The 26,363-nt window shown below is 39.9% G+C and overlaps 1 protein-coding gene across 2 annotated transcripts in view; it reads right to left on the minus strand.

Moving 5' to 3' along the window:
• The window catches only part of slc8a1b (solute carrier family 8 member 1b), a 149,864-nt gene that overhangs the window by 33,465 nt on the left and 90,036 nt on the right, over positions 1–26,363 (minus strand). The window contains exon 5 of one of the 2 annotated variants that reach the window (XM_008428820.2): positions 13,365–13,474. In XM_008428820.2, coding sequence (XP_008427042.1) covers positions 13,365–13,474 — 110 coding nt within the window. Of the gene's footprint in view, positions 1–13,364; positions 13,475–13,845; positions 13,965–26,363 lie in introns of both variants that reach the window. The other variant, XM_008428819.2, reaches the window with a different exon arrangement.

The raw sequence follows: 26,363 nt of genomic DNA on the forward strand, positions 1-26,363 counted from the left end.
TATATATATATAGCATTATACATAAAAATTGTAATACACCGAGTACTCAGACTGTATAATGATATTGTCAGAAATATTTTTTTTTTTCACCTTTGAACTGTTTCATAACATGGCTATAATGCTAGACCAGGCAACAGTTAAACAACAGTTTACAATCTTTTTAATTTTACCAAATAATTAAAAACAGTCGGTTTGATTAACCTCAATGCAGCGGCGCCCTCCCAGTATTTCCCTGCCTTTAAGATCTGTGTCAGTAACTGCAACTTACTGTAGATTCATAACTTGCTAGCAGGAACAAGAGGTTGAGTGAGCAGAGAGACTGATCACATTTTCCATGGCAGTACGGTCATTAATGCCAGGGCCTGCCATTATAGCGCTGAAGATTATGAGTCTACATGAACTCCTGGGTCATTTGTTCCCCTTAGCTGAGTTACTGCATAGAGCAAATACGATTAGCTGCACATACAGAATAAGAATAAGAAAGGGAACCAGCACCAGGAGCATCAGCTTTTCTTCCCCCTTACTGCAGCCTTCACAGTTCTAGTGTCTCTTGCTAAAAGATGCTGTTTAACTGGATGAAGCGCATGGGAAATATCTGCAATGTTAACTATAGGCCTCCACCTGCGTATTCTGCTTAGATACTTGTTTTCTTTGTATTTTAAAACCTACGTCTACGTGTCCAACAGTTGTTTCCAATGTTGGCTTGCAGCAAAAAAGTCCCAGGATCAAACTTGGTCTCAGGGGTACTCAGAATTCCTCCTACAATCCAAAATCATGATTGTTGGGTTAATACATCGATCTAAATTACCCTTATCCACCAGCATTGCTTGCTCTGTAGGAGTGTTAATGTTTCAATTTATAGCCCAACCTGGAATTCATACCGGGACAAAATTACATGCTTGATGTGCATGTCGTGCTTCTGTGGAGTGCTTTAAATAAGCCTACAATACATTCAGCACAGATATAAAGTTGTGTTAATCTTCTTAAATATAGGAGTAAGTGGTTTATCCTGTTGAGGAAACAAAGTAAGGTGCAGAAGTTGGACTGTAGTTATATGGCACAAGTGAGGTGCCCACGGCCCCGCCCAGTTCTGCTCCTATCAGTCACATCCCAGAAAATTTGTACTCGACTCCCCGTGTGGTTACAACAGAGCTGAAGATGTTAAGCTAATGCTAAAAATGACAGAACTTGTACTACTGAGTGAGAAGTCTGGAAGTTTATTGAACTGGTAGTAGATGACAAGACATGTTTTGGCTTTGTGGAGTTCAGCAAATGTGGCGCTTTTCTATCCTGTGTCAGGTTCATTTCAAGCTAATTTCACTAATTAGTGCTAATTAGTTGCGTTGGAATGGGGTTGGGTCGGGTTGGATGTCTTTTTTCTTAGGCCCGATCTAAGCTAATGTCTCACAGACACTCACAGACATTAGCTTAGATTATTATAGGCGTTTTTTGATGCATAGACCAAAACGGACATCAAGAAGTTTCTTTTCCTAGTAAAACACTTGATATTTTGTGAAGGAACCAACGTGAGCTCTTGTTCCTGATTGGTCAATTAAAATATTTGCATGTTTAGCTAGCTGTCAGAGCCAAGCCTTTGTAAATCATTTCACAAATTTTATAACTAAGAATCAAAAACGACTGGTTAGTGAAAGTGTCTTGGTGAGAAACAGGTTTGTACCATTTGTCTTGCATAAGGCCACTGGTTGCCACCACAATTCAAAGCAGGTGTGGTGAATTATAAGGTGCTGTCTCCTATGAGATAAAGGTGTATTTCAAAATGAGTGGGGGAAAAAAAAAAAAATCCAGATCCCTCGCTATTATCTTAAAGTCATATAAAGCATGACCTGGAAACTGCATGCCTCCCCAGGTTTCCTTTTAATTGGAGTGAATTTATTATGATTAGCATGCAAAAACGCATACACCGTCACAGACTATTTAATGTTGACTGAACGAACTCAATTAAAAGGCCACGCCACAGCTCGAGTGGGACGAAGACGACCCGGCAGCATCCATTTCGGCTGTGTGAGTGTAAACGGTCCTGGCGGAGGGAGGATGTTGCGGGGAGAGATTCAACATCGAGTCGAAGCCACGCTATTCATCAACTGGATTTCCATCCTGCAGCGCTTCCCCTCTCTGCTCCTTTGCAGATGAATCACATTAAATTCAAATGACGGTGCATTTAAGCCAGAGGACAAACAAAGGTATTGCTCCGGTTGTCGCTCCATACAAGGACTTCTAAATGAAAGATTATTAAGCCATTTCCATAACTAAGAGTGTTTTTTTTTTATTTCTTCTTTAAATTGCTTTTAGCTCGGGCAGGTTTTATTTTATGACCTGTGCTGCACCTTTAAATCGTCTGATTTAAAATACGCGAGGGGCATAATTTCCGTCCCAGCCTGAAATTTCAGCATTTCATTATATAACAGCCTCCCATCCTTCTTAATCTCCATTTTCCTGTTTCATGACCTCATCCTCTTAGTCTTTACTTCACGATTTAAAGCACAAGATGTTTTCATCTGTCTGCGTCTTACATTGTTCCCCTCGTTCACTCGGCCTTACTTAACTGGCCTCAGCAGACTGAGGACACCGCTGAAGCGATGTCTTATTCACACAACAGAATCCACAGCATTGCAGTCAAGAGGGTATCGGCTGCAAATGAGCTCATATGGAGATAATAGTAACATTTCCTATACCATCACTGCTGCTGCTTTGATAATAATAATAATAATAAAAACAAGAAAGCTATGACGGATGGCTTTTTAAAATTTTCCACTGCGATCATGATTACCTTCACAACCAGCCGTACAGATTGGCACCCCAGGTCGGTAATGTGCAATAAGCTTTAAATAAATTCGTCCTATGTTGTAGAAGCTTTGTGTTGAAACACGTCGAGAACATTTATTTAACGGGCAAAATTACATTAGGGAATAATTGCTTTCAACAGTGATTGGAGCCCCGACTGTTAACACTTTGTTCAACCCCCTGTTGCCAATAAGATAGCACTTAGTCTTTTCCCATAACATTTTACAAGGCTGGCGCGTGCAGAGAGAGGGATATTCGGCTATTTTCTCTTTGCACGTTCTCTCCAGATTGCCCAGAGATTCTCACTTCTTCAGCTCTGGACTTAGTTGTGGGGAGAACATTGATTTGTCTGAACAGAGAACTATTTTGTCATATGATTTGGATCAGTTTCCTGTTGGAAGACCTATTCTTATTTTTTTTTATGAAATCAACCTAAATAAAGTCTAAAATAATAATCTTGTCACATCATATTTACCATCTGCCACAGTTAGCATGCAAATGGCTCTAAATACCACAAATACTAGAGATGCCCTCTAAAAACACTTAACAATTTAAATACTAAATGCATCTCAAAATGCATTTATAGTGAAAACCACAGAAACTGACATCCACAGTCGGCTTCCTCTCTGCCTACAGCCAATCAGTGCCATGGAAAATGAATGGCACCCCTGGATTGGCTTCTTTGCAATCCAGGGGCGCCTGGATTGCAGGCGCCCCTGGATTGGTGCGCCTGCAATCCAGCGTAAAGCTTTGCGAAATACCTTTACGCAAAGCTTCACTGTTGGTGAAGTAGCAAAGCTACTTTACCAACAGTATGTGAAGTAGCTTTGCATAAAGGTATTTCAGCTTCCCAAGCTGCATTTTCTTTTGAATATTTTAGATATGATCTACAATAAAAAAAAAATTAAAGATTTCTGGAATTTCCAAGTGAATCTGGGAATACTGAACCGCAAATTAGTGGGGCTCCAGTACCTCAACAACAAGTCAGACATTCTGATCAAATCGAGTTTATATGTGGGATTTACTTCATAGGAACTCTTAATGATACTCATTGTTATGATAGTGGTGGTTTTGTTAAAACATCCATCTTAAATATTTTTTCCCCTCCTACAGTGAAAAAAACAGGAATTAAACCAAAAGATAAAATTTCAGTCAGATAACGCTCTTCAGAACTGCTGTGTTTCTTTAAATCTGTTCATCTGCAGCAAAGCTGATGGAGTAAAATGACTGCTTGAAAAAAAAAAAAAAAGAAAACACAAAAAGACTTGAGAAAGGTCTCCAACTCCAGCCGTGTCTGCCATACTTTTAGCTGCTTGTTTTAGTTTAGGTACATTTATCTAATTTAATTCTTTCTGCCTTATTGCTGGATTTCCTCTATTCTTAATTGGCAGAGTTACGTTTCTATTTTGTCCTTTTCTTGTATTTAATTTTTGTCACTCGTCTCCCCGTTTTGTCTGCCTTTTCTCCTTCTTTTGGGCCGAGCATCTGCTCTGTAAGGTATATGTTGTGTCAGAGGTGTAAACATTGCACAGGACATGGTGGCAGGAGGCAGAATGCGTTTCTTATGAAGGTGAGACTTTGCACCAGGTCATGTTTTAATGGGGTCTGCAGTTCAACAGGAGTGATTGAAGATGCAGAGGGGAAAAAGGAAATGGGCTGAGAAAATGACTGCCAGACGAGAAGGAGTAAAATCTGAGGAGAATTTTAAGACAAACAGCTCAAAGAAAAGGAGGCGGTGGTGGCAAAAGGAGCAAGTGTGGGCATTATACAAAAAGAGGATGAGGAAGGGACAAACTAGAATAAAGTGAAGGCAGAAGATTATGTTATGCTGTCTCACCTTTTGGAAGTCCTAGCTTTAACAAGAGGAACAGGAAAAAGACCCGACAGACTGCAGAAAGGCTTATATAAGGCGGTCAAAAAAATATGTTTTGCAAGGGTCGGATCATTTCCTCCAAAGCAAGTTTTGACAGGACTACGACAGTGTCTTAATTCTGACAGATTCTCTGTAGAATCGGTCACATTGGCGCCACTAACGTCCAGCTCGCGATCGACTTTCCAAATCTTACTGTGAAAAAAGAATTACATCGACTCTACCTGTGATTTAACATCAAACTGTTCACATGACTGAAGGTCTGACGATGACAATTCATTTAGGAAATGATTATGATTTCAAACGGCGAGGTGTCAGCGGTTGATTATTACGTTGCCCCGAGCAACCACAACTGACATTTCCACACAAAAGCTGCTTAATAACGTCCAGCAGCCATGATTTGTCAGCAACACGTCCAAGCAATGGCTGATGGGATGGTTGGGGGATCTTTAGCCTGCATCTGGTCGGTGAATCATCTGCTGGTGCCATTTGTTATTACAGCAGTTTTGTGATTGTTGATTTGGTATTTAACAGACTTTCTGTAATGCGCCCATTCAGGGATGAACAATTACAGTGTGACATTCAAGCACCGAAATCGTGCTAGACGATTCAGATTCACTTGACATTTGCCGTCGGTACGTTTGGCGTCTTAATGGAAGCGCGATTTGGGGACGATTATTCATTTTCTCCCCTCGTCTGCTGCTGGATGGTTTTAAATAGGTGGAAAGATTTTTACGCGCTGCAAAAAATTTTACTTTTTTGGGAGCAATAACTCTAAGGAATTAAAATGTTTCACTTTTAATGTAACACATTACTTGATAATGTAATTCAGCCTTTCGGAGAAAAGCTGAATTACTTATCAGTTAAATTATGAACGGCTTGTTGCTCAGCAGAAGTTGAGTTTGAATCCAGTCCTATCCGTTTTAGCAGCAGCGCGCTGACGCAGTCGCTGCCAGTGAACATCACTCTGAAATGTGGTTGTCATGGAAAAGATTGAAAGTCTTCATGATTCTGGTGCCCGACTTAGAAGGTTGCCAGATACGACGTGCTGAAGAATGATGGCAGCGAGTTAAAATAACACTTTTGAGGGAATCATGATGCGCTCGGTTTGCATACCGTCATGGTTCAGACATCATCTGCGTCAACAGAAGGTGATCATAGAGTGATTAAGTCATCTCTATGGAAACGTAGTAACAACAACCACAGGGCTGAATAGTGCCTCTGCAGTGAGCTGAACAGATTCATAGAACTCACACCGCTTAAATATTGTGAATCAACAATCTACCTAAACTAAACTATTCACTGTAGAGGGAGAAAGCATCGTATGGATAATTATGTTCATGCCGATATTAAGGATTCAGCCGTGATTGGGTGGATCCTCTGCATTCATGAAACTTGTTTGTGTACATCACTGCCTGCAGATATAAAAACTAGAGTTTTTTGCTCATCAGGTTTAGTTCACAACAGCTTCAAATGAAGGAAGATTATATTGGTTTCATTTTTTTTTTCATTCATACTATTACTTTGTACATGAACCAGTGATCGTTCAGGCGTGCTCTACATCCACCTCAGTTACATTAAATGTAAATTGACGAAAAAAATGTCTTAATGCATCTGAAGTTTGTGAGCTACAAAATGGTAGAACTAAACTGAGCGGTTAGTTCAGGATTTTAGTTCAGTGATCCTTATAAAGTGTTAGTGACGCTCTAACAGCTCCATCAGTATTACAGTAGAGAGCTTCAGTTTTTATCTCATTTTAACATAAATTAGACTGAAAGCTACATTTCTTCTTTGTTTACAGTGGTTACCATGAGATGTGTATATAATATGATGACATTACAGCTCCACTTATGCCTGAACACCATAAATCATTAGTAATGCGGGTGTTAATATTAACTAGATATCGCTGCCATAACGATAAAACGTTCACGTGCATCGTCTGCTGGTTGGTTCTAATCGTCGCCGAGTAAACGACGCCGTTTTAAGGTAGCCCATAAAATGATCTAATGCTGTTTGCCATTATACATACTATTTGTCCACGTTAATGATCAGTCCCAATATGAAGAAATGCTGGTAAACACACGCACACCCCCACGCACACACACACACACACACACACCAGCAGCATAACAACATCGTGTCTCCAATTATTTCATTGTGTTTTGACACCATCTTTATTTTGTGCTGGGGATGATGATGATGTTTTGCACTAATGTGTAATTAAACTCACACAGATGCTGTTGCATCATCACATTTCAATATTTTGAGAGAGCATCGCAGCTCATTTTATGGTCTCTCCGATCTAAACCATAACCGCAGTTTGCCTGTCGCCTCGTAGCATGCCTCAAACTTTAAATGTAAAGCATTTATGTTGCATTGATTCGATTCACCTTCCCCACAGCGCAATTATAAACACACACACACACACGGGAGAGGAGATGCAGAAACGGGGATGATAGAACTAGAACTATTAATGTCATGTAACTTTTTTTTGCAAATTTGTCCAATTCCAGTGTTGGAGATCCAGAGATTCGCAGCTCAGGTGATGTTATATAGGCCCCACATGTCACCTAGACGAGACTTTTTCACAGCACTCTGAATGGCCTGATTACGATCTTTACACCCAAACGAAATTTGACGAGGATATCGCATTTTATTCAGCTTTTACATCCGTTTTTGATTTGATGCGAGACACAATTCTGCACCAGCAGACACGGTAAATCTGGATGTAAACAGAGGCTGAAAATATCGGATATAATAGGACAGAAGTGAGGCACATCACCTCACAATCCCTTCCGCCTGCACATCCAGACAAACCTCCACACAGTCAGCACTTCACAAAACGCCGTTGTTATGCAAAAACTATTAGTTATACTTTCTTTTTATTAGCTTCCTTCGACTTGCTATGGTTTTGTGACAACGCGGTTGACTGCTTAAACTTTAAAAGCAATCCCTAGACGGCTTCATCGATTGTTACTTTAGTAAACTTTAGTAAACTTCTGCGCATGCGGTTCACTCTGGGGTCATAAAACTTTGACGCAGACGTCTGATTGCAGGCATACTAATTAGTAGTATGAACGACTTGTAATTAAAGCAAACAGAACGGCCCAGTAGAATTATTTCCATCCAATCTGATGATCGGAGAGGCTTTTGCAAAAAAGAAAAGCCAAAAGTCTTTAAATGTTTAAAGCAACTCGTCACCCCAGGAGTCATGCAACTTTAACTTTAACAGTTTTATTCGTAAAAAATTAAACTGTGAGCTTCACAAGAATGCACTACTTTATGTTTGTCTGTCAAAAAATTCCCAAACAAAATAAACTGAAATATTGCCACAAAGCATGTAGAGGCTTGAGGGGTGTTGCACAGAGACATGCAGCGGTCTGCGTTTGATTTCAAAGTTTGGGTTTGCCCCCATTTGAGTTTGGCACCGCATGTTATTGCACGAGGACACGGGGGTCACCGATCTCTGCAGGGCGGATGTGTTCTCAGCTCTTATCCCCCCTCAGAGCTTCTCTATACTAAAGCTCTGCTCTCCCTCACACTGATGACTGACAAAAGGTTCAGAGGCTGCAGTGAACTCTCCTCTGCCTCCTGCTGTCCTGGGGCTACCACACACCCGGTCAAGTACTGGAAACATTCAGCTGCAAAACTTCAAAAACAGGTTTAAGTGAGGTCTGCTGCTATGCCCATAGGAAAAAAAAAAAAAAAGAAGAATACAAACGCTGCAATCGCGCTATAAGAATTCACCTACCAGACTCACCAACAAGTTCACATCGGCCTTGGGGAAACTGCTGAAATGGGCTAGACTGGAAGTTTCTCATAAGTAGGCCAAGATGGAATTATTATGAATTAAAAAACAAATTTATAGAGAGCTTTACATAAGCATATTCGTAGAAAAGTGAGTGGAAAAAAGGAGTCTGGTATAAAAGTGGGTACAGGCAATCTTTACCTTAGCAAAGGATTTGATCTAAACCAAATAAAGAATCTGGAATTTGCCAAAGCAGAAATAAAAAGAGACAAAAACAGAACATTAAAGAAACATCGATGCAAGTATTCATTTCTTTAAAATGTCTCTTTTCTTTTCAAATTTCATAAGTAAAATTTTATTTTTAGCTGCAAGGCAAACTCATCCAGATTAAAATGTATAAAATGCTTCCCAGTCTTTGCAATCCATCATATAAGTTTTAACTTCAGTTTAACTACTTAAATGTACTTTTTAATGATTATTCTAATTTATTGATTTTGGTATAGTGATCATTACACCACTGGTAATGGAGAATGAAACTGGATTTTTTTTTTTTTTTTCCCAGATTGTATGTCTGTAGGGACAATTAACACATTTTAATTAATCAACACTTGAGTGTAAGTGTGGGCTGTTGTTTTCCTTTTTTTCAGCTGTCCACTCTGATGGAGGGTCCTTTTAAAGCACGTTTAAAATTCTCTGATAGGATGTGCCAAGAAAAAAAATTTTAATTTACATCTAGGAGTCTCTTGGTAACGGGTTGAGGGGAGTGAACCCAGAGAACCGGCGGTTTGATCATTGAACAACAACTAGGGACAGAAAAGAAGATAGTCGTTTTATACAATTCACTCATTTTGCTGTAAAATGAAAATTTATAGCATGAAGTGAATGTATGTGCTTCAAGGGAAATACTGGTGTTAGGATTATAAATGGGCAAATGGTAATTTTACAGTGAAAAGCCCTGAATGCAGCATTTTTAGGTAATTTGGAGAATTAATGGTGCGTTTACAGCTTAATTATCCACACTGACTGAAGTTTAACTTCTTTCAAGTACTGCCTACAAAACATTTGACGTCCAGTGGACATCTTATGAACATTTCAGGTCAAAACGTCCACTTAGTCCGAACACAACATGGAAAATCAGCCACATGTCCTCTCGACATCGCTGTATAGACTTAATTAGGAAAGTCAGGTTTAGTGGTTGAATTATAGAAATGGAGTTAATTGTCTGTTTGCAATTTTATTGTACTTCTAATTGTATCAGAAATAGTTAAATGGAAAATCTGCAGAATGTGCAATTTAAAAAAAAAAAAAAAAATTGGTTAATCGTCGGAATAATTAACAGCCAGAAATATTGGTCAACTACTCACACGGGATTGCAGACTAGTCATATACTCCACATATATGAATAAAAAAACATTTTAGGGTGAAATACATGAGATATTTTTTACATGGTACGCCCTTTCTTCTAATACCACACTGGGTAACTGGCTATAAACTACATAAAACCATAACTTGGCAAAAAAAAAAAAAAAAAAAAAAGGATATATTTTTGAAGAAGTCGTTTAAATAAATCTATTTTAAAAAATATTTAAATATATTTTTGGCACTAAACATAAACCAAGAAGATCAACTTTTTTTCCCTTTCTTTTCTTTTTTATTTAAATTTAATTTAAATAAAGATGTTGCTGGCTTGTGTGTACAAATACACACATGTGTGTATGCGCGTATGCATGAACAACATGCAACACACAGCCTGAAACGGTCCAAAGCAATAAAGCTGTATATGCTGGGCTCATTTAGCACAGAGAACCACATCAGTTCATAAAACAGTCATTAAACACACAAACCCAGTGCAGCCTGAAGATGGCGAGTGTCTGCTCTGTGTGTCCCTGGAGGCGTGTTTGATCTCCTGACTGTGATAATGTGATATGCAGCCTTTGTATTTGATCACTATGCAACCACCGTCAAAGGCTGGTAAACACGCACACACATGCACACACACTGCCATTACCACAATGGCGGCACTGAGCTGTGTGTTAAGTGTGTGAGTGAATCAAACGCAGAGAAAGCTGCTTTTAATCAGGCTGCGCAGAGAAGCTGAGGTGAGATTAATGGCAAAAAAAAAAAAAAAAACCTTTTAGACGGCAAGAGGAGAACAGTAACGGGCTGATTTAACTTGAACCGATCAGCATGTTGTTGATTTGTGGCAGCATCAGATGAAATTACTTCTGTGACGCTGCTAATTATGTTAGAGTTAAGATTAAGGGTGTGCATTTCACGAGCGTAATGTGACCTCTGATCAATTTTTCTTGTGGTTTCAGAACTGGATTGAACAAACTATGCACAGTGTGAACCAAACAGAAGTTGAAGAAAGAGTATTGTCCGTTACATCTAGGGGGGTAAGGAGTCGTAATCAGAGTCATCTGAACGAGATGAGATTTTAAGCAATGATTTGAGGAAAAAGTCAAGTATTTTTTTTGGAAACTTCTGGGCTCTAAAGGTGTCGGATGTAAATGCAACAAGGAGTGAAAACTTAAAGCACTCAATGTCATTTATAAGAACCCAGACTGATGGATGGCACTGAGTTAAGTGGGAAAATATATCTCTAGACTTTATGGCATGAGAAGTTTAGTGCCTAAAAACAAATAGACTTTTTTAATATTACAATTTGGAATTTATTTTATACAGAAAAGTACAATTTTGACCTCTATAACGCATTACCATGTAACTACAAAAATATTTTAGGCTGTTATCAGTTAGTATTAAGATGTTTGAAGTAATTAAATATGTTATTCTTAAAGCCAGAAATTTATTGAAATCTAAGCTAATTTAGCTTTAGATGGCATCTCCAGCATCATTGCATTTCCAAAATGTAAACATTTACAAATTTAACATTTTTATTTTAGGTCAGCTGTTTAACAACATTGCTCCCATTTTGCCTATAATTTGTCTATTTTTTTATGAGTAATATTTACATTATAAACGTGCTTTAAATCTGTATTGGTTTGTCAGTGAATTCATAAGTTACATCATAGATAATAGACCTTCACAAGTTTAGATAAAATAAAAAACACATTACAATAATACCCTCTTGAGAAAATTAGTTGCTCTTGTTTGTCAAGTAGCAAAAGATAAATCAATGAAATGAATGATGTATTTTAGTGTCTCATAGTAAATTAGTCCTTTTGGTATCAACACGTCCACTTTTCTCATGAATGGAGGAAAATGTGGGACCATGTGCTGCCATGGTTACGTACAAGCCAGAGAGCAGTTCGATTTCAAAGAAAACATTTGAGAGTCCTTCAGAAAGACCGGGGGAACGTCGAATCATGTCGTCTTTAAAACATTAAAAGAAAGTTAGATTATTATTTTATTTTTTTTGAGGTATAATGAAATTACAGGTGACTTAAAATTGTTGTACAGTTCTGTACTTAAAAAAAAAACAAACAACTCAGCTGTTATGGCACCAGGATAGTGTTGTAACAGTTAAATTATTAGTACAAATCATAAAGCCAATCACATTATGGCAATGCATTATTAATTAGTCCATGACTCAGAATTAATACATGAATAATGGCACACTGCTTAATGAGTCCTCCTTGTTTACCATCTGTGTAATAGAACCGCTGAATTACTGATGTAAACTACATAGCTCACAGTCGACAGATGAGCTAAGTGCTGTTAGCTCGTAATTGGGCTACTTTTCATGTGAAGGCAGCTTTGCTGTGCTGCTGATGCCGTTCATAGATTTTTGGTTCGATGTTTTTTGTTTGGGTGAATTAATTTAAACGGTGCACCTTCCTGTTTGAAGTTGATACAGTATGCAACTCCCAACAGTATAACTAAAAATACCACAGTTTAAAAAAAAAGCAACAATTGTCTACTCGAACCATTTGAAAATTATGCTAAATTATTTTGTTTTTGACGACCACTTTTCTAATTTTGATACATAAATGTATGCAAAAAATCTAAAATACTAGTACCTAAATCTAGCTAAGTTTGAGTAGTTTTTAAGTATTTCTCAAAAAAATTCTACAGTTTGCCATTCTGCACTTTACAGAGTAAAGTGTGATCTTGGATGGTGAATTAGTTGGGCTATGTGCCCTGTTAGCAAACCTGCAATTAGCTGCTTGACACAGCCGCTGCTTCTAGTTTACCAACTGAAGTTTAGAAATAGGGTTAAGGGTGATGCTTCTTAATATTCAACACATGACTGGAAATTTCTAATCTGCCAAGTTTGCTCATCTTGTAAGGGGGGAGGGGGAAACAAATACTTTTTTTGCACAGCCGAAGAAGATTTGTACAGTTGTGATAAAAGCATTTTAATCATTATGCCTTGATATTGGTAAGCCTTTCATTTAACAGTCTAAAGTTTGAGTTTCAGCTTGTGTAGTTGAGTCAACAAGAAAATTCAATTCAAGTTTTTGACCCGAGTCTCAGAAAACGTGAAAATCACAAAACGATGGAAACCAAGGCCTCATGGAGCCTGTATGGGGCTAATTATAGCTCCATTTTATGGCCTCTATGGTAAACATAGTAAAGCTCTAAACTCTGGTATTGAAATCTGATGACTTGCGACAAATTTTGAGTCAATCAGTGCCACCATTTGGGCAAAAACCTTCAGATTATGTGGTAAAGTATAAAACTACCAGTACACCCCCCCCCCCATTTCTCTTGTGGAAAAGTTGGTTCTTGGGTTTGGTGAAGTAGGCTTACTTACCTACTGACAATAACACTGGGTTTTGTTTATTTCAATGGCAATCAAACTAAAGCTCAACTCAAAGCAAAATGTCAACTGAGACAATGACATGCTGCATAGGAAAGACATAGCATAACCACAAACCATGCACTACAATTTGGGAATTGCCCTGCCGTTCCAAGTTTTGGAAACCAGGGAAGTTTAAGTGAGAATCAAAGTGTATGATCGATGCTGATTGCCCGTCACACCTGTCTGCTCCTTGCTGTTGCGTCTCCACTCGGGGGTTTCGAGCACAATGAAGAAGGAGGATTCCTTACTGTACTCCTCCCGGTCTAAGATTCTAACGGTTATGGTCTTCCTGTATGGGACAACACATGTACACACAAACACATACAGAAGGAAGGTGGTAAATGCATGCATGAAAGACAAAAAACAAACAAACAAAAAAAACAATAAAAATGGCATGACAAGGTATGCAAATTAAAACGCATATAAAACGATTACAAAAAAAAAAAAACAGGTGGTAGATGTGGTGAGATGAGGTGACCTCGCAGTCGGCCGCATGCTCCCCCCGGACGCATCAGGAGGAGAGTAAAACCGAGAGTCAGCACAGTCAAAGCTACGTCTCCTCCTGTGGAGTTTCCGTGTTAACAGCATGCAGCCGCTGCGGTACGGCGGACGCTCTGGAGCTTCGCGTGGTCGGCTTTCGGGACCGGTCAGGAGGCTCACCCTCTTCTTGACCTTTGGCGTCGTTGCTCTCCACCAGGCGAGGCTCTCCGATCTCAATGTAGAAGGCTTTGTTCTTCTCGTACTCCTCGTCATCAATTATTTTCACCTTGATGGTTTTACTGAAGGGGCGGGAGGGAAGGCAGAGGGAAGAAGGAGGAGAAGAAGAAGAAGAAGAAGAATAAGGCAGAACAGTGAGGACAGGACAAGCCAGAAACTGGAAGAAGAAGCAGCAGCAGGAAATAAAAAAAATACAAAAATAAAAAAAGCCACATTCCCCACCAGGAGACAGACGGATTATTTATTGCCTCTTTCATCTTTGATGCATTTAAATGAGCTCAAATCAGTACAAACCAGATGGATCTCGTGAAAGCCACTCTGTGCTCGGCAAACATCCTAATCAGGACTCTATTCAATTTTAAACTCAAAGTAGATACTGAGTCCATTTATTAGCATCAAATACATAAACGCTAAAGACCAGTGGAAGTGGTGCATGAAGTATACAAACATGTTGTTTTTTTTAAATTGAAGTTTGGGATTTGCAGACTTACATGATACGTTGACGTCAATCAGACGCGACATTACAACTATTCAGCTGCAGAGTTCCTAACACCAAATACGCCATCATAAACGTTTAGTTTCACGTATTTTCATGAAATCAACACCTCTCTCACCTACCAAGATGGATAGCAGTGCATATTTGGTTCAAATATGAACCACATTTGTAATCCTCCTCTGACCCATATACATTCAGTCCTAAGTAATGATGTTGGCGCAAGGCAAGTCTGGCTGCTGAGAGTCAGCTGTAGGTCCAGACATGCTTTATCTGTTCATCAATTATCAGAGTAGTACGCACTGTCCCAGTTTACTTCTGATGCCGAACCAAAATATTAGAACGATCCATGTATAGAACGAGTCCTTCAGTAAACACAAGAGGCCGGGATCAGGTAGACTGATCTTGCAAAGTCTCGATCACTCAAGAGCAAAAAAACAAGAATCCTTGATGGGGCTAAAAATCAGTAAATCTTTCCCTGAAATCTTGTCAGATCTCAGTTTGTCTGTAACTGCAGCAAAATGTTTGGGTTTGAGATGATAATTCAGGCTTTGGTCACAGGTCAACTTGCACACACAGTAGTCTTGTCCAGCATCCCATCAGATTGTTTGAGGCAAAACCTAACCAACCTAATTTGGTCAATATAAACTGATCACATACCAATCAAACATATATGAGTACCTCTTGAAACCAGCGTTCCTCTGCACTCTGTTGGGGATGTAAGCTCAGATTTCCACTTTCAGTCGTCCATCGTATAGACATGATTATATCAAAACCTGTGATACACAGTCGTGACTTTGTCCTGCTGTTCTCCCTCACCTATTCAATGTGGTATTTAAAAAAAACAAAAAACAACAAACCTGACTGTGAAATGCAACAGTAATGTGTGAATGTGAGAAATCAAGGATATAATTTCTCTGAAGCCGTTGTTTTTATTGTATCTGTTAAACTCCTCATAGTGAAGTGTGTGGAACTGAGCGCCTTCATTGTTGCAGTTGGCCTCCGTCATCTTTGACTGTGTATTTCGTGCTCCGTGTGTGAAACGAGTGCCTGCAGACATGGCTGTTTATCTTGAGTTTTCAGTCCGGAACAAAACCCTCGGTTTGGTTTGATCCAAATCCACTACAGGCAATGACAAAAAGGCAGCAGAGAGAAAACTTATAATCCGGCCCACGGGGCAGGAAATGGGAACACACACACCCCGTGTGAGCGTCATCTCTGATCACAGATCTGGAGCCCGTGTTGAACACTCCATGAAAAAAAAAAAAAAAAAAACGCTGCATGAGCGCCGTTGCATTTGAATCCATGCTCGCCAAGTGGCTCGGACACACGCGATCTCTTCAAGCAGAAAGGGACACATGCAAACGCAGCCGTCTCCAACGACGAGACGACGATGCCGACGTCATCGATTATGAGCGTTTATTCAAAAATAGCTCGACTCCACTTGTTTTTCTGACCAAACACAGTGGTGTTCATTCATCCAATTTTACGCATCACATGTCCAATCAACGCTAATGCTGTAAAAAATAAAAAAATATTCTAATGCCACAGGCAAATACAAAGAGAGGCAACAGAGTTTAGCTTATGGCATTAGAGGGATAAATGTGCCTAGCTTTGTCTCTCAGTAGCAGATGGAGAGCAGATTTACCCTTCTGCTGCAGAGAATCCCATGACCGCCAGGCTGGCACTGAAGAAGTGATGGAGTCAACTTCTCCTCTGCCACAAGGTGGAGCCTTTGAGAACTTTACTCACTGCTGATTAAATGGAAATGCTCAGGATGTCATGACTGAGAAACCTCACAGTTACCTCCGTCAGGAGTAAAACATAACCACCGGTGCGGATTTTACCTCATACATGTATTTGTAAGATCATGATCTTGAATTCAAACAAATAAAACTGACACGTACATCATGATAGAAGCAACAAAATGTCCTCATAGAAGTGATTTTTGCCTTTATTTTAGCAAGACGGATCTGAACAGGGAGAAGACCAAAGATATCATCTCGATAATGTCGACCAGAGAGGGACTCGGAGGATCAACATGAGAAAACGGCTTTGAGTTGGGTTTGCCTCCTAAAGAAAAACCACTTCAATCAAACTGGCAATGTAGTAAATGTTTTGTGTGAATAATCTAATGTTTCAGGGCCTGTGTTTTGTTTCCAAAAATAAATCCTGAACCACTCACTGAGGAGACAGGGTGAAACACCTGAGTTGATGCCCAGATTTCCATAAAATGCTCCAGAAAACTATACACACCTATTAGTGGGTTACTAAAAAAAACACACACACACCACACTTTTCAACTTTTCTTTTGTAAAGAACTGCACTACGTTGAGTTGTCCACCACAAAACACCCCAAAACACAAAGTAATAAAGTTTGTGGTAGTAACATGAAAATGTGTAAAAACTTCAAGCAGCATCAATCTTCTTGCAAGACTCTGTGTTCAAAGTCACAACTGCAAATATTTCCCGAAACCTTTTGTCCTTTTTAATTTGTTTGAGAATGCCAGCTCACAGATGACCATCAAACAGGAGATGATGAAAACGCACAAGTATATGGACTTCAGCGCTTCTGTCGGGACGTGCTTAATCATGATCAGCTGGCTTTATTTTTAACTTATTTGAAAAAAAAATAAATAAATAAAAAATTCACATCACAAACGGCCGCAGAAAGAGATCGTTTCCAGAGCAGAAATGTGCATGCGAGTCTTTCTGTTTACGAGCGTTCATGTTGCATTCAGTCTGCACAGCTTTGACTTCGGTATCATGTGTGGCGAATAAAAAACATTTTCGTTGACAGAACCTTCTTGTCCGAGCCTGTTCTTTAATCTGCTGACGCTGCATAAAGGGTTAGGGCAACGAGGTGTGACGGGATTACTTTTGTGCGTTATGTTCAAAATAAATTAATTAAATGTGCAGAAATATGAGCTAATGGACCAACTGAATGTAAAATACAAAAGTTTTGAACGTTTTTTTTCCCCTCTAAATATTTGCTGCCTGAGTGAGCTCACACAGGAGAGCATCCTTAGTTGTCAAAAGCATCAACCCCACCTGCAACCTCAGAGTCAGATTTGTCCCCACAAGGATACAAACACAGCGGCGCTCTCAGACGGAGGTGGTATCACACTCGCATGGCGGCATTCGCACATTTTTAACACTAGCTTGCCTTCACGCCTCCACTAAAGGAATTTTGGCTGCAGAAATCCAAATATTCACACAGCCACACACAAGTTACTCTAGGGATCGCGATGTGTGTGCATCCGTCTTTCCGCAGAGATGCCCTCCATCTGACTTTGCTAAAAAGCAGGAAGAAAAAAAAACAAACAATCTGAGCAGCTGTGTCAGATCTCCACTCCAGTGCTTCTCCCATTGGATGCATCTCCTCTCATTTGCCCTCCCTCCACTTCTTCTGCCGTTCCCGTCGCTGATCCTTCATACGTGAAGATTTTGGTCAGTGTTTGGAAAGCACTTCTCCAACGCTTACAACAGAGAAAGCGCCCAGAAAACCATCCAGATAAATATTAGATTTTTTGCAATACGCAGCCACAAGATTGCGCTTCACACACACACACACACGCAGGCACACACACACACACACACACGCGCGCGCAGTCGTGTAAAACTACAAATGCCAACTCTGTCAGCAGGAGTTGAGATTGGACAAAAATACAATTTCCCTGCATCTGTTGTTTTTCTCCAGCTCTTGATTCGCTCCATCAACTTTTGTGTCCACGTACTTTTCCAAGCTCGCCTTATAAGAAACTAAAGGATTTTCCGATTGCTATTGTTGCAAAATGGATACCAAGTGCCATTTGTTTCTGTTGCAAGACAAACAGAGTATATGTTTTGTGACAGATTTAAAATACAACACTAGTTTCTGCTGACACGGATGCTGTCGTTTCAGAATTCTCTTTCCAGCCGGAGGTACGCAAATGAGACCATTTTCAGATACAGAACAATGTGTGTGTATCATTTTACGTTTACCACAGAAAAATATTCAGTTTCCTTTAGAAATGACAAACTGAGCGTCGAGAGCATGCTAACCGGAAATTGCCTGCACTGTAAGCAACCGTGTTTTCCCCCACAGCGGATGCGTTTCACTTTGGCTCCGTGTCTCACTTCCTGTTTCTCTCATGACATTCCTGTCAAGTTGCTGCATATGCCAGAACAAAATCGACCTCAGGTCTATCTTGGTCGTAGAGAATCACAATCAGTCTGCAAGACTCAATTGACTTTAACATGTTCCAATTGTTGCGTACATTTTTAATCAGAACGGACGCTAAAGCGAATCTGGACCCAAAGTCTCCTGTGGGCAGCGACGCCACTGGTCCCCTTCTCCAACTCTGCTCAACTAATATGGAAAGAACGCAGAGTCCTCCAGGAACCACGTCTCTCTTTTCTTCACAGTACAAATATAAATCATCATTTCATTGTTTTCCAGCCTGCTCTATGAGTTTATAGTTTTGTTTTTGAAAATAAATAAATCTGACCAGCTCCTTAGTAAGAGATTTGGGAACCGAGTCACAGTTACGACTTATTTTGTTTTCTTTGCGCTCCCTGAGCCCCTCCTTTTCCAGCAGCTCTACAGATGCGTGGTTTTACAGAACAATGCTTCGCATGTGCTTTCAATCAAAAAGCTAAAGGTTAAATCATTTTCAGAAGTGGTAAAGATGTACGTTTTACGGTTTCAGTCCCGATCTTATGTGGACTACAACCCACTAAAACTAATGAGACTTAAGTATTTCATTTTTAAATTTAATCAAAGTATATTCTGAATCACTCTGCAGAACAGATAGTGCTCCAAAGAGCTGGCCTTCTGCTGTGGTCCATATTTAATTCTAATAGAAAACTGTCTCTGGCATTAAACACAGATGGACAGACAGGAAGTCATGAAGCACAGCAGGCAGCGGCGCGGGTAACTCCCCTCCTTTAGGCGACCGGCCTTGACGTATTTGGATCGGAAAATTGGACTTTGGGAATCACCGCTTTATTTTTATGTTAAGAAAACATGTGTGTCTGTGTGTGTGTGTGTGTGTGTGTGTGTGTGAGCTCAGATGGAATACGAGATCATTTTCGGACAAAAAAACCCCAACTGATTAAAACCCAGTCGCTCCGGATCACTCGCAGCAATGACATTTATATAACTACAGCCAACGTGCAGGCATATTCTTTTATGTATGCATTTGCATAAATAGCTGCCGTCCACACTGCTTATGAATGTGGGCGTTATCTGTCCATTTGTGTAAACAACTGGCCTTTGAAGCTCGAACGTGTTTGTTTGTGCGGAGCAGATTGCTGGTGGGTTGAATTCAGTCAGACTAAACAAAACACGGGGAACATGTACATGTTATGTCACTGTGGCTGCAGGAACGAAGCGTCCCCACAGGCTCCTGTTCCTATGGAAAGCTCACCGAAGAGCCTCTGAACAAACATTCAATAAAACGAAAGCCACATTATGATTTAAAAATAAAACTATATATNATAAAAAAAAGTTAAAGTAACGGTTAAGCTGTAGGCTTGACACAGTTTTACACGAGAGAGCAACAAGTGTACGTGTGTGGTTTTATTACACGCCGGCTTTTATACAGCTAAGACGATAATGATGCTAACCAGAGCTGGAAACCACAGCAATAGATGAGCAGCACTCAGCCAGACGTCCGCTAATAAGATCCATTCTGCTCGCTAACAGGCCTACAAATAATACTGACTTCAATACGGCTGGAGGAAACCAGAAATGCCAAGAGTTTCTGCAGCGGGGATCCAGCTGCTGCTGCTGCTGGATCCCTTTGGTCCATGGAGATTAAAGGCTATATTTCAGTGAGCCCTGTGGCTTTGGTTATGACTAATAGTTTAAGAAAAAAATGTTTATTCTTTTCAGTGTCAAGACACTTGCTTCCAATGACATCTTTCGTCATTTATCTTATTTCATTTCATTTGGGGAATCGGTGCAGTTTGATGATCTAATTAAATCCAATGGAATGGCAAACTGTTTAGAACCAACCAAATGAATACTTTAACATATTCCAATAATTTGTTTATATTTCAGTATTTAAATGCACAGCATCTTCCTTCATTTTATGTAAGCCTGTATTTTGCTGTGGTGAAAACATAGCTCACACTTATTAGCCCTGCTGGTGGAAAATATGGGAGGAAATCCTTAATTTATTTAAATATATTTACTTTTTTATATTTTAATATAATCATACACTTAAAAAAAAAAAGTTTCAAAAGAATGTTAAGAAATTGATCAAATGAATTGGTAATCCATGACTTCTTGGGATATAAATATGACCCAACAGAGGATATTTTCTCTCTTCTCCCATTCTTCAAAATGGGAAAGACAAGAAGTCAGAAGCATTTTGATTTCTACAAGGCAGGAATTTGCAGCAAGAAACAACTCATTCTTATATTTACCACTATTACTTAAAAAAATAAAATAAACGAGTCCCACATTTTATTGGTTCATGATCAGAAGGTCAGCTTATGAAGAATATGTCCATTAATCCATTCATACCAGCTTAATGTGTATTCACACACACCATTTAACCTTATTTGGGGTGAATACTGATTGTTCCTCTCCAAAATACATTCTGCAACAAATGAATAAAATTGGGCAGGATGTAAGTGGAATAATGCCCCTTTAAGAGGTACGTCTCTGGATGAATCCATTACAGAAAAATGTTCCGTAATCCACTCTAGTTCCACAGGAGAAACTTTTCAAATCTTGTCGGCCCGGGTGAAAAGTTTGGCGAGGAGCTACGGCGACTTGTTTTCCCTGCTCAGAGACACTTCATCAGTTTGAAACAGAGCAGGCCTCTGAACAACAATGTTTACCGTGAAAGTCATTTTTATGCGACAGCGATACACAAATCAGCAGACAAAAGCATAAACAGCAGCCACTCTCTATTGGCTTGTCATCGGTGAAAGCGTGTGTGTACGTAGCTGTGCCTAACAGTTTATCTGTTGGTGTGTGTTTGGATCAGATTAAGCCATTTCCTATCATCACAGGGAGTTTCCTCCCCTCTGCATGTACCCTCCACTCGTCTTCTCACAGACTTTCTCCATATTGTGCCTGGCTCTCCCCCATCATTCCTATCTGCAGTGTAGCTTGTTAACCAAATAAGGAGTTTGGAAAATCCATGGGACTCCCTCGCAGACACACAGACAGCCTTTACACAGGAAATGTCTCCGGGGAGCTTGTAAATTTGATTGAAAAAACACAAATGAGTGCATGGTGCTAGCATTTAGAGAGGAATAAAAAATATATAAAAAAAAAGAAAAGAAATCTGTTGGGATGTATTCTTGGAGACATGGAAGTCCTGTAATGAACATCACTGCATTTAAGGGTAACCCCCCCCCCCCAAAAACATATGTATATACATAAATCTGCGTACTCTTAAGATAAGCAATTGAGGACTTTACCTTAAATAGAGCTCCACTCCAGAGGGGTGTTCAAATACGAACGTGTAGTAAAACAACCTCGAGCTGTTTTTAAGTTTCAACTGAGGGTTTTTTCCTCTATGGACTTATTAATGCTGACTTTCCCCATAAAACACTAGTCAAGTTCATACAGGGACAAAATGTACAAACTGCTGGTCATTAGAGAAAGCTAGCAGAGCTTAGTGAAGAGGAGGTGGAACCATGAGGGCAAAAACAAAACGGAAAAACAAACATGTGACTCCTATTAAACATGTACCAATCAAACCTCTACATAATGAGATGGGACCGAGTGTGTGGATGTGTGTGTGTGACGGAGAGAAACAAGCTATAGAAAAGAAGCTATATGAATGCTAATCAGCTGATGCTGCCAGAGCAGCTGCACTGCTCCTCCAATATTTCCAGGCCAGTTATGAGATTTCAGATGCATGATGGGAGCAGAGCACACAGAGAGTGACACAGTCAAGTGGGCTGATTAGCCTCTGGAGCCATGAGCCATGATGGAAGCAGAGAAAACACCTCGTTGCTACTCGCCAGGCCTCGATACGAAACGCCGTTTCCAGAAAAGGTTACGCAACGGTCTGTCAGAGCTGATGGATTCTTCTTCTGTCACTTTATTTGAACTTCTCTTAGTTTATATTTAAAAGTGCAAAACGTGTTTTGCTTTTTTTCCTCCTCAAAACCAACAATCACATGAAAACACCGCTCTTTCCTCTGCCAAGTATAAACATGGTTTTGTCAAGTAGACTGTGCAGGTTGGCAACAAAACTACAAAGAAAAAGTCAATTTAGCTCAATAAACTTTTATGCATGCGGTTTAATCGGCATTTCGACGCCTCAGATACGTCAAACAAGCTATTTTCTTCCCGTTACATAAACCAGAACCAGTGCATTTGTTCTGCCTTTCCACAGCTGCCTTCTAAATCTGGATCTTCTCATTCACTTGTATCCAAAGCAGATATGTCCACATAATTATTTTCTGTCTATATGTCATTCAGAAGCTTATTCCTCCGCCTACATTGACCGCCTCCATTTGAGTTATGTTTAGCATTTTGCTTCTCACAAACAGCCACTTCCTCCACTTTAAAAACAACAAGATACACAAAGAGCACTCAGGAGACCCGCACGGGCAATCACACAGGAGAAAGTTGTTGTTCTACCATTCAAAGTATGATGAATCTATTCCTTTTTAGAGATGGGGAGAACTGAGATGGGATGGGGTTTGCAACCAGACTGACTTCTTCCATTCCTACATGCTTCTTCAGTAATGGGAAAGTTCAGAATGGGCATCCTTACTGGTCTGTAGCTACGACCCTCAATAGGGAACAAATTGCAATGCACTGAGCAATTTGACACTTCTTCTATATATCAGAACAGATGCAAATGCATCAACGAGCCTTCAATGCTCATGATGCTAATCGGTAATTTGGATCACTTGAGAGATACGGACCACAGCAGACTGGGGAATACCCCATATGAGCTGGAGTTTGGGAGATTGTTTGTCCAGTTGTCTAGGCATCATAAATTGACCCTTGTCCCACTCATTTGAATCCCAACATCTGCCGATTTTCACCCCGTTTCTACCACATCAAAGTTGACAGCAAAATATGTACTTGTTGCCGAATACATCCCACCCTCCAACAAGTGTTATTGTAAGATCGACATTTTCCACTTCACCCTCCAGTGGTCATAATGTTATGCCTAATCTGTGTAAAAATAGTGTAAAACCTACATTACCAGAAAATGTACCAATAATTTGTAATCACCATGGGAATACAGCAACTGGCTAACTATTATCTGCTAACGATGTTAAAGTTCCTATCGACACTAAATTAAAGGGCTACTTAAAACTTTATCACAGAGTCTTGACTTTATTTTTATCACCAATTCTAAAATACATATGCACCAATATTATTTTATTGGTGAAAGAATGAAATGTTCTTAGCATTTCTTGGCTTTAGGAGCTGCTACAAATTAGACTAGCATAAAACTGCACTATGCTAACATGCATATTATACAAGGGTTACAGATTCTTTGAAACACAACTTTTACTTTATTTCCCAAACGTTTTCTGAGCTTTTTTTGTTCTTCTGAACTACCATTATGTAACATCTCAAACTGGTAATCTAGTTTTACCTCCAGAGTTTTGTGATTTAAAAACTAAAATCTGCACCACCTGCCTTCCACCGACTAGACAAAGGAACAGTTTTATCTCATAAATCCAAACGATTTGCTCCCATTTTTTTACACCGGAGACACCAGTGTCATGCTGATCCTGACACTTATGCCTCGTGGTATTAACAGTTGCTAAACTGCATAATTAGTTTTTACACTTTTTCAGTAAACCCTTTCTTCCCCTGTGCATTTTCAGCCCGAGCCAGCGCCTAACCCCATGGCAGGAACAAGGATCGGACAATTTCCACTACATTTCCTCCCAAAAAAATTTGCAGTCTACGTCTTTCTGTTCATTTAAGTTAAAAAGAGAGATTACATCCCTACCTGTTCTTGCTTTTAAGATTTACTCCATTTGATCTCTCGCACGTTTAAATGGCAAGAGCCCGTTCCGCCCCTCAATCTTTATTTGGCTCATTTTTATCCTCATTTAGCCTCTTCACTTCTTTTTGATGCATGCGCCCCGGTTTATCAACTTCCTCCATTCCCCCTTCTGTTTTCTTTGATTACATGCTCAAATGCTTTGCAAGTCAGCAGTAAAAGCAATGTACTCAAGAAAACCCAGGTAAAGAACCTTTAAAAAGTAAATGCAGGCAACTGGTAGAACAAGCGTCGAAAGTGCAATGCAGTATTTCTAAACCTTTTTTGGCCCAGCGCCCCCCTAGCCTTTATCCAGGTCCCTCACTGCCCCCCACCAAAGAATTTGTAGGCTACTATGCACTGACCATTATTTTATAATTAGGCCCGAGCAGCTAAGCGCTGCGAAGGCCTATTGTAATCTGCGAAGGCCTATTGTAATCGTGCTGTTTATTATTATTTTTCTTGTGCCAAATGAATTGGCTTTTTGGGGGCTTTATCATATTCAAAAACTCACCAAACTTGGCGGGCGCATAGAGCCCGTGTGAAATTTACGTATTTTAAGGTCCTCGCRAAAATCGCATGAGAAACGGCTCAAGGGCGCCCCCTAGAAACTTTCAAAAGACCCTTTTCTATTCACTTACTTTATCGTAKAGACTTGAAATTTGGTACAGTTGTASAGCTCCCCAAGACACTCWGAATTTACAATTAATGTCATAGTGCAAGTATCCCARGAAGTYGGCCATTTTGGATTGAAGTTCCGATTTTGAGCCCATTTTGGCCATTTACACACGTCGCATTTGATCGAACTCCTCCTAGGGATTTTGATCGATCGGCTTYAAACTCRGTCAGATTGTTCATAAGGCATGGCCGATTCAAAGTTATCAAATTCGTGAGTTTTCGAGCATGTTGAAGGGGTCGTTCCAGGGGTCAAAGTTCACCGACTCACMAGAATGTAATAAACTGTTATATCTGTTACAAATAAACTCACAGAGCCACCAAACTTTCTGTGTGTGATCACCTTTGGATGACCTACGACACCCAGTTGTGAAATTTTGAGATTACCTAAGCCACGCCCCCTTAGAACAGGAAGTGTCATGTTTTATTGCAAACGTTCACTATCTGACCCCTTTCACCTAATCAACATGAAACTGTGTCCACAGACAGAAGACATGTTGGTGTRTTAGGGTGTCCAACCCCGTTTSGTTTGGATGCAGCAGGTGGGCGTGGTGGCGTGGCGAAGTGACCTTTAACGCCGTCTCCTTACGTTTGTCCTTGAATTCCACAGTTTAAAGCCCAGCTGCACCAAACTCACTAGGTTTGATCCTTGTGGGCCCCTCGACAGGAATCCAGTGTGATTTTYTGTGGGCGTGGCCWAATGTCTCAACAGCGCCCCCTTGAAKATTTTAAATAATCAGCCCCAAGCCATTCTTTAACCTAGAATTATGAAACTTGGTACACTTGTGTATCTTGTCAGGACCTACAAAAAAGTCTCTTGGAGCCATGGTCCAAACCCAACAGAAAGTCGGCCATTTTGGATTAAATACGCCATTTGCTGTTTTTCACAGACGTCATATTCGATCGAACTCCTCCTACAGCGTTTGAGATACAGACTTCAAACTCAGTGAGCAGAGAGTTCAGAGATTAAAGGTCTAAAGTTATCACAGGAATTTTTGTATGTCAAAGCATGTGAGCGTGGCTAAGTGCAAAACTTTGACTATTCGCCATAAAACATCAAAGTGAAATAACTTCCACATACAAGGTCACAGCTGCTTCAGACTTCCTATGTCGCAGTACTGACCAACCTTCATTACATTCTCATGGTCAGATGATGACGCATCCTTAGCTCCGCCCACTTTTGACTGGAAGTTACCTGTTTTTTCTACTGTATGTCTTATTTTTACTSAGTAATACATATGGAATTAATCTTCTACCACCTGACATAATATGACCTGATGATGAACTGTGAGGATGAACTCTGACTCATGGGGGCGTGGCTAACT

This window comes from Poecilia reticulata, linkage group LG15 (assembly GCF_000633615.1).
Source record: "Poecilia reticulata strain Guanapo linkage group LG15, Guppy_female_1.0+MT, whole genome shotgun sequence".
NCBI classification, from domain to species: Eukaryota; Metazoa; Chordata; class Actinopteri; order Cyprinodontiformes; family Poeciliidae; genus Poecilia; species Poecilia reticulata.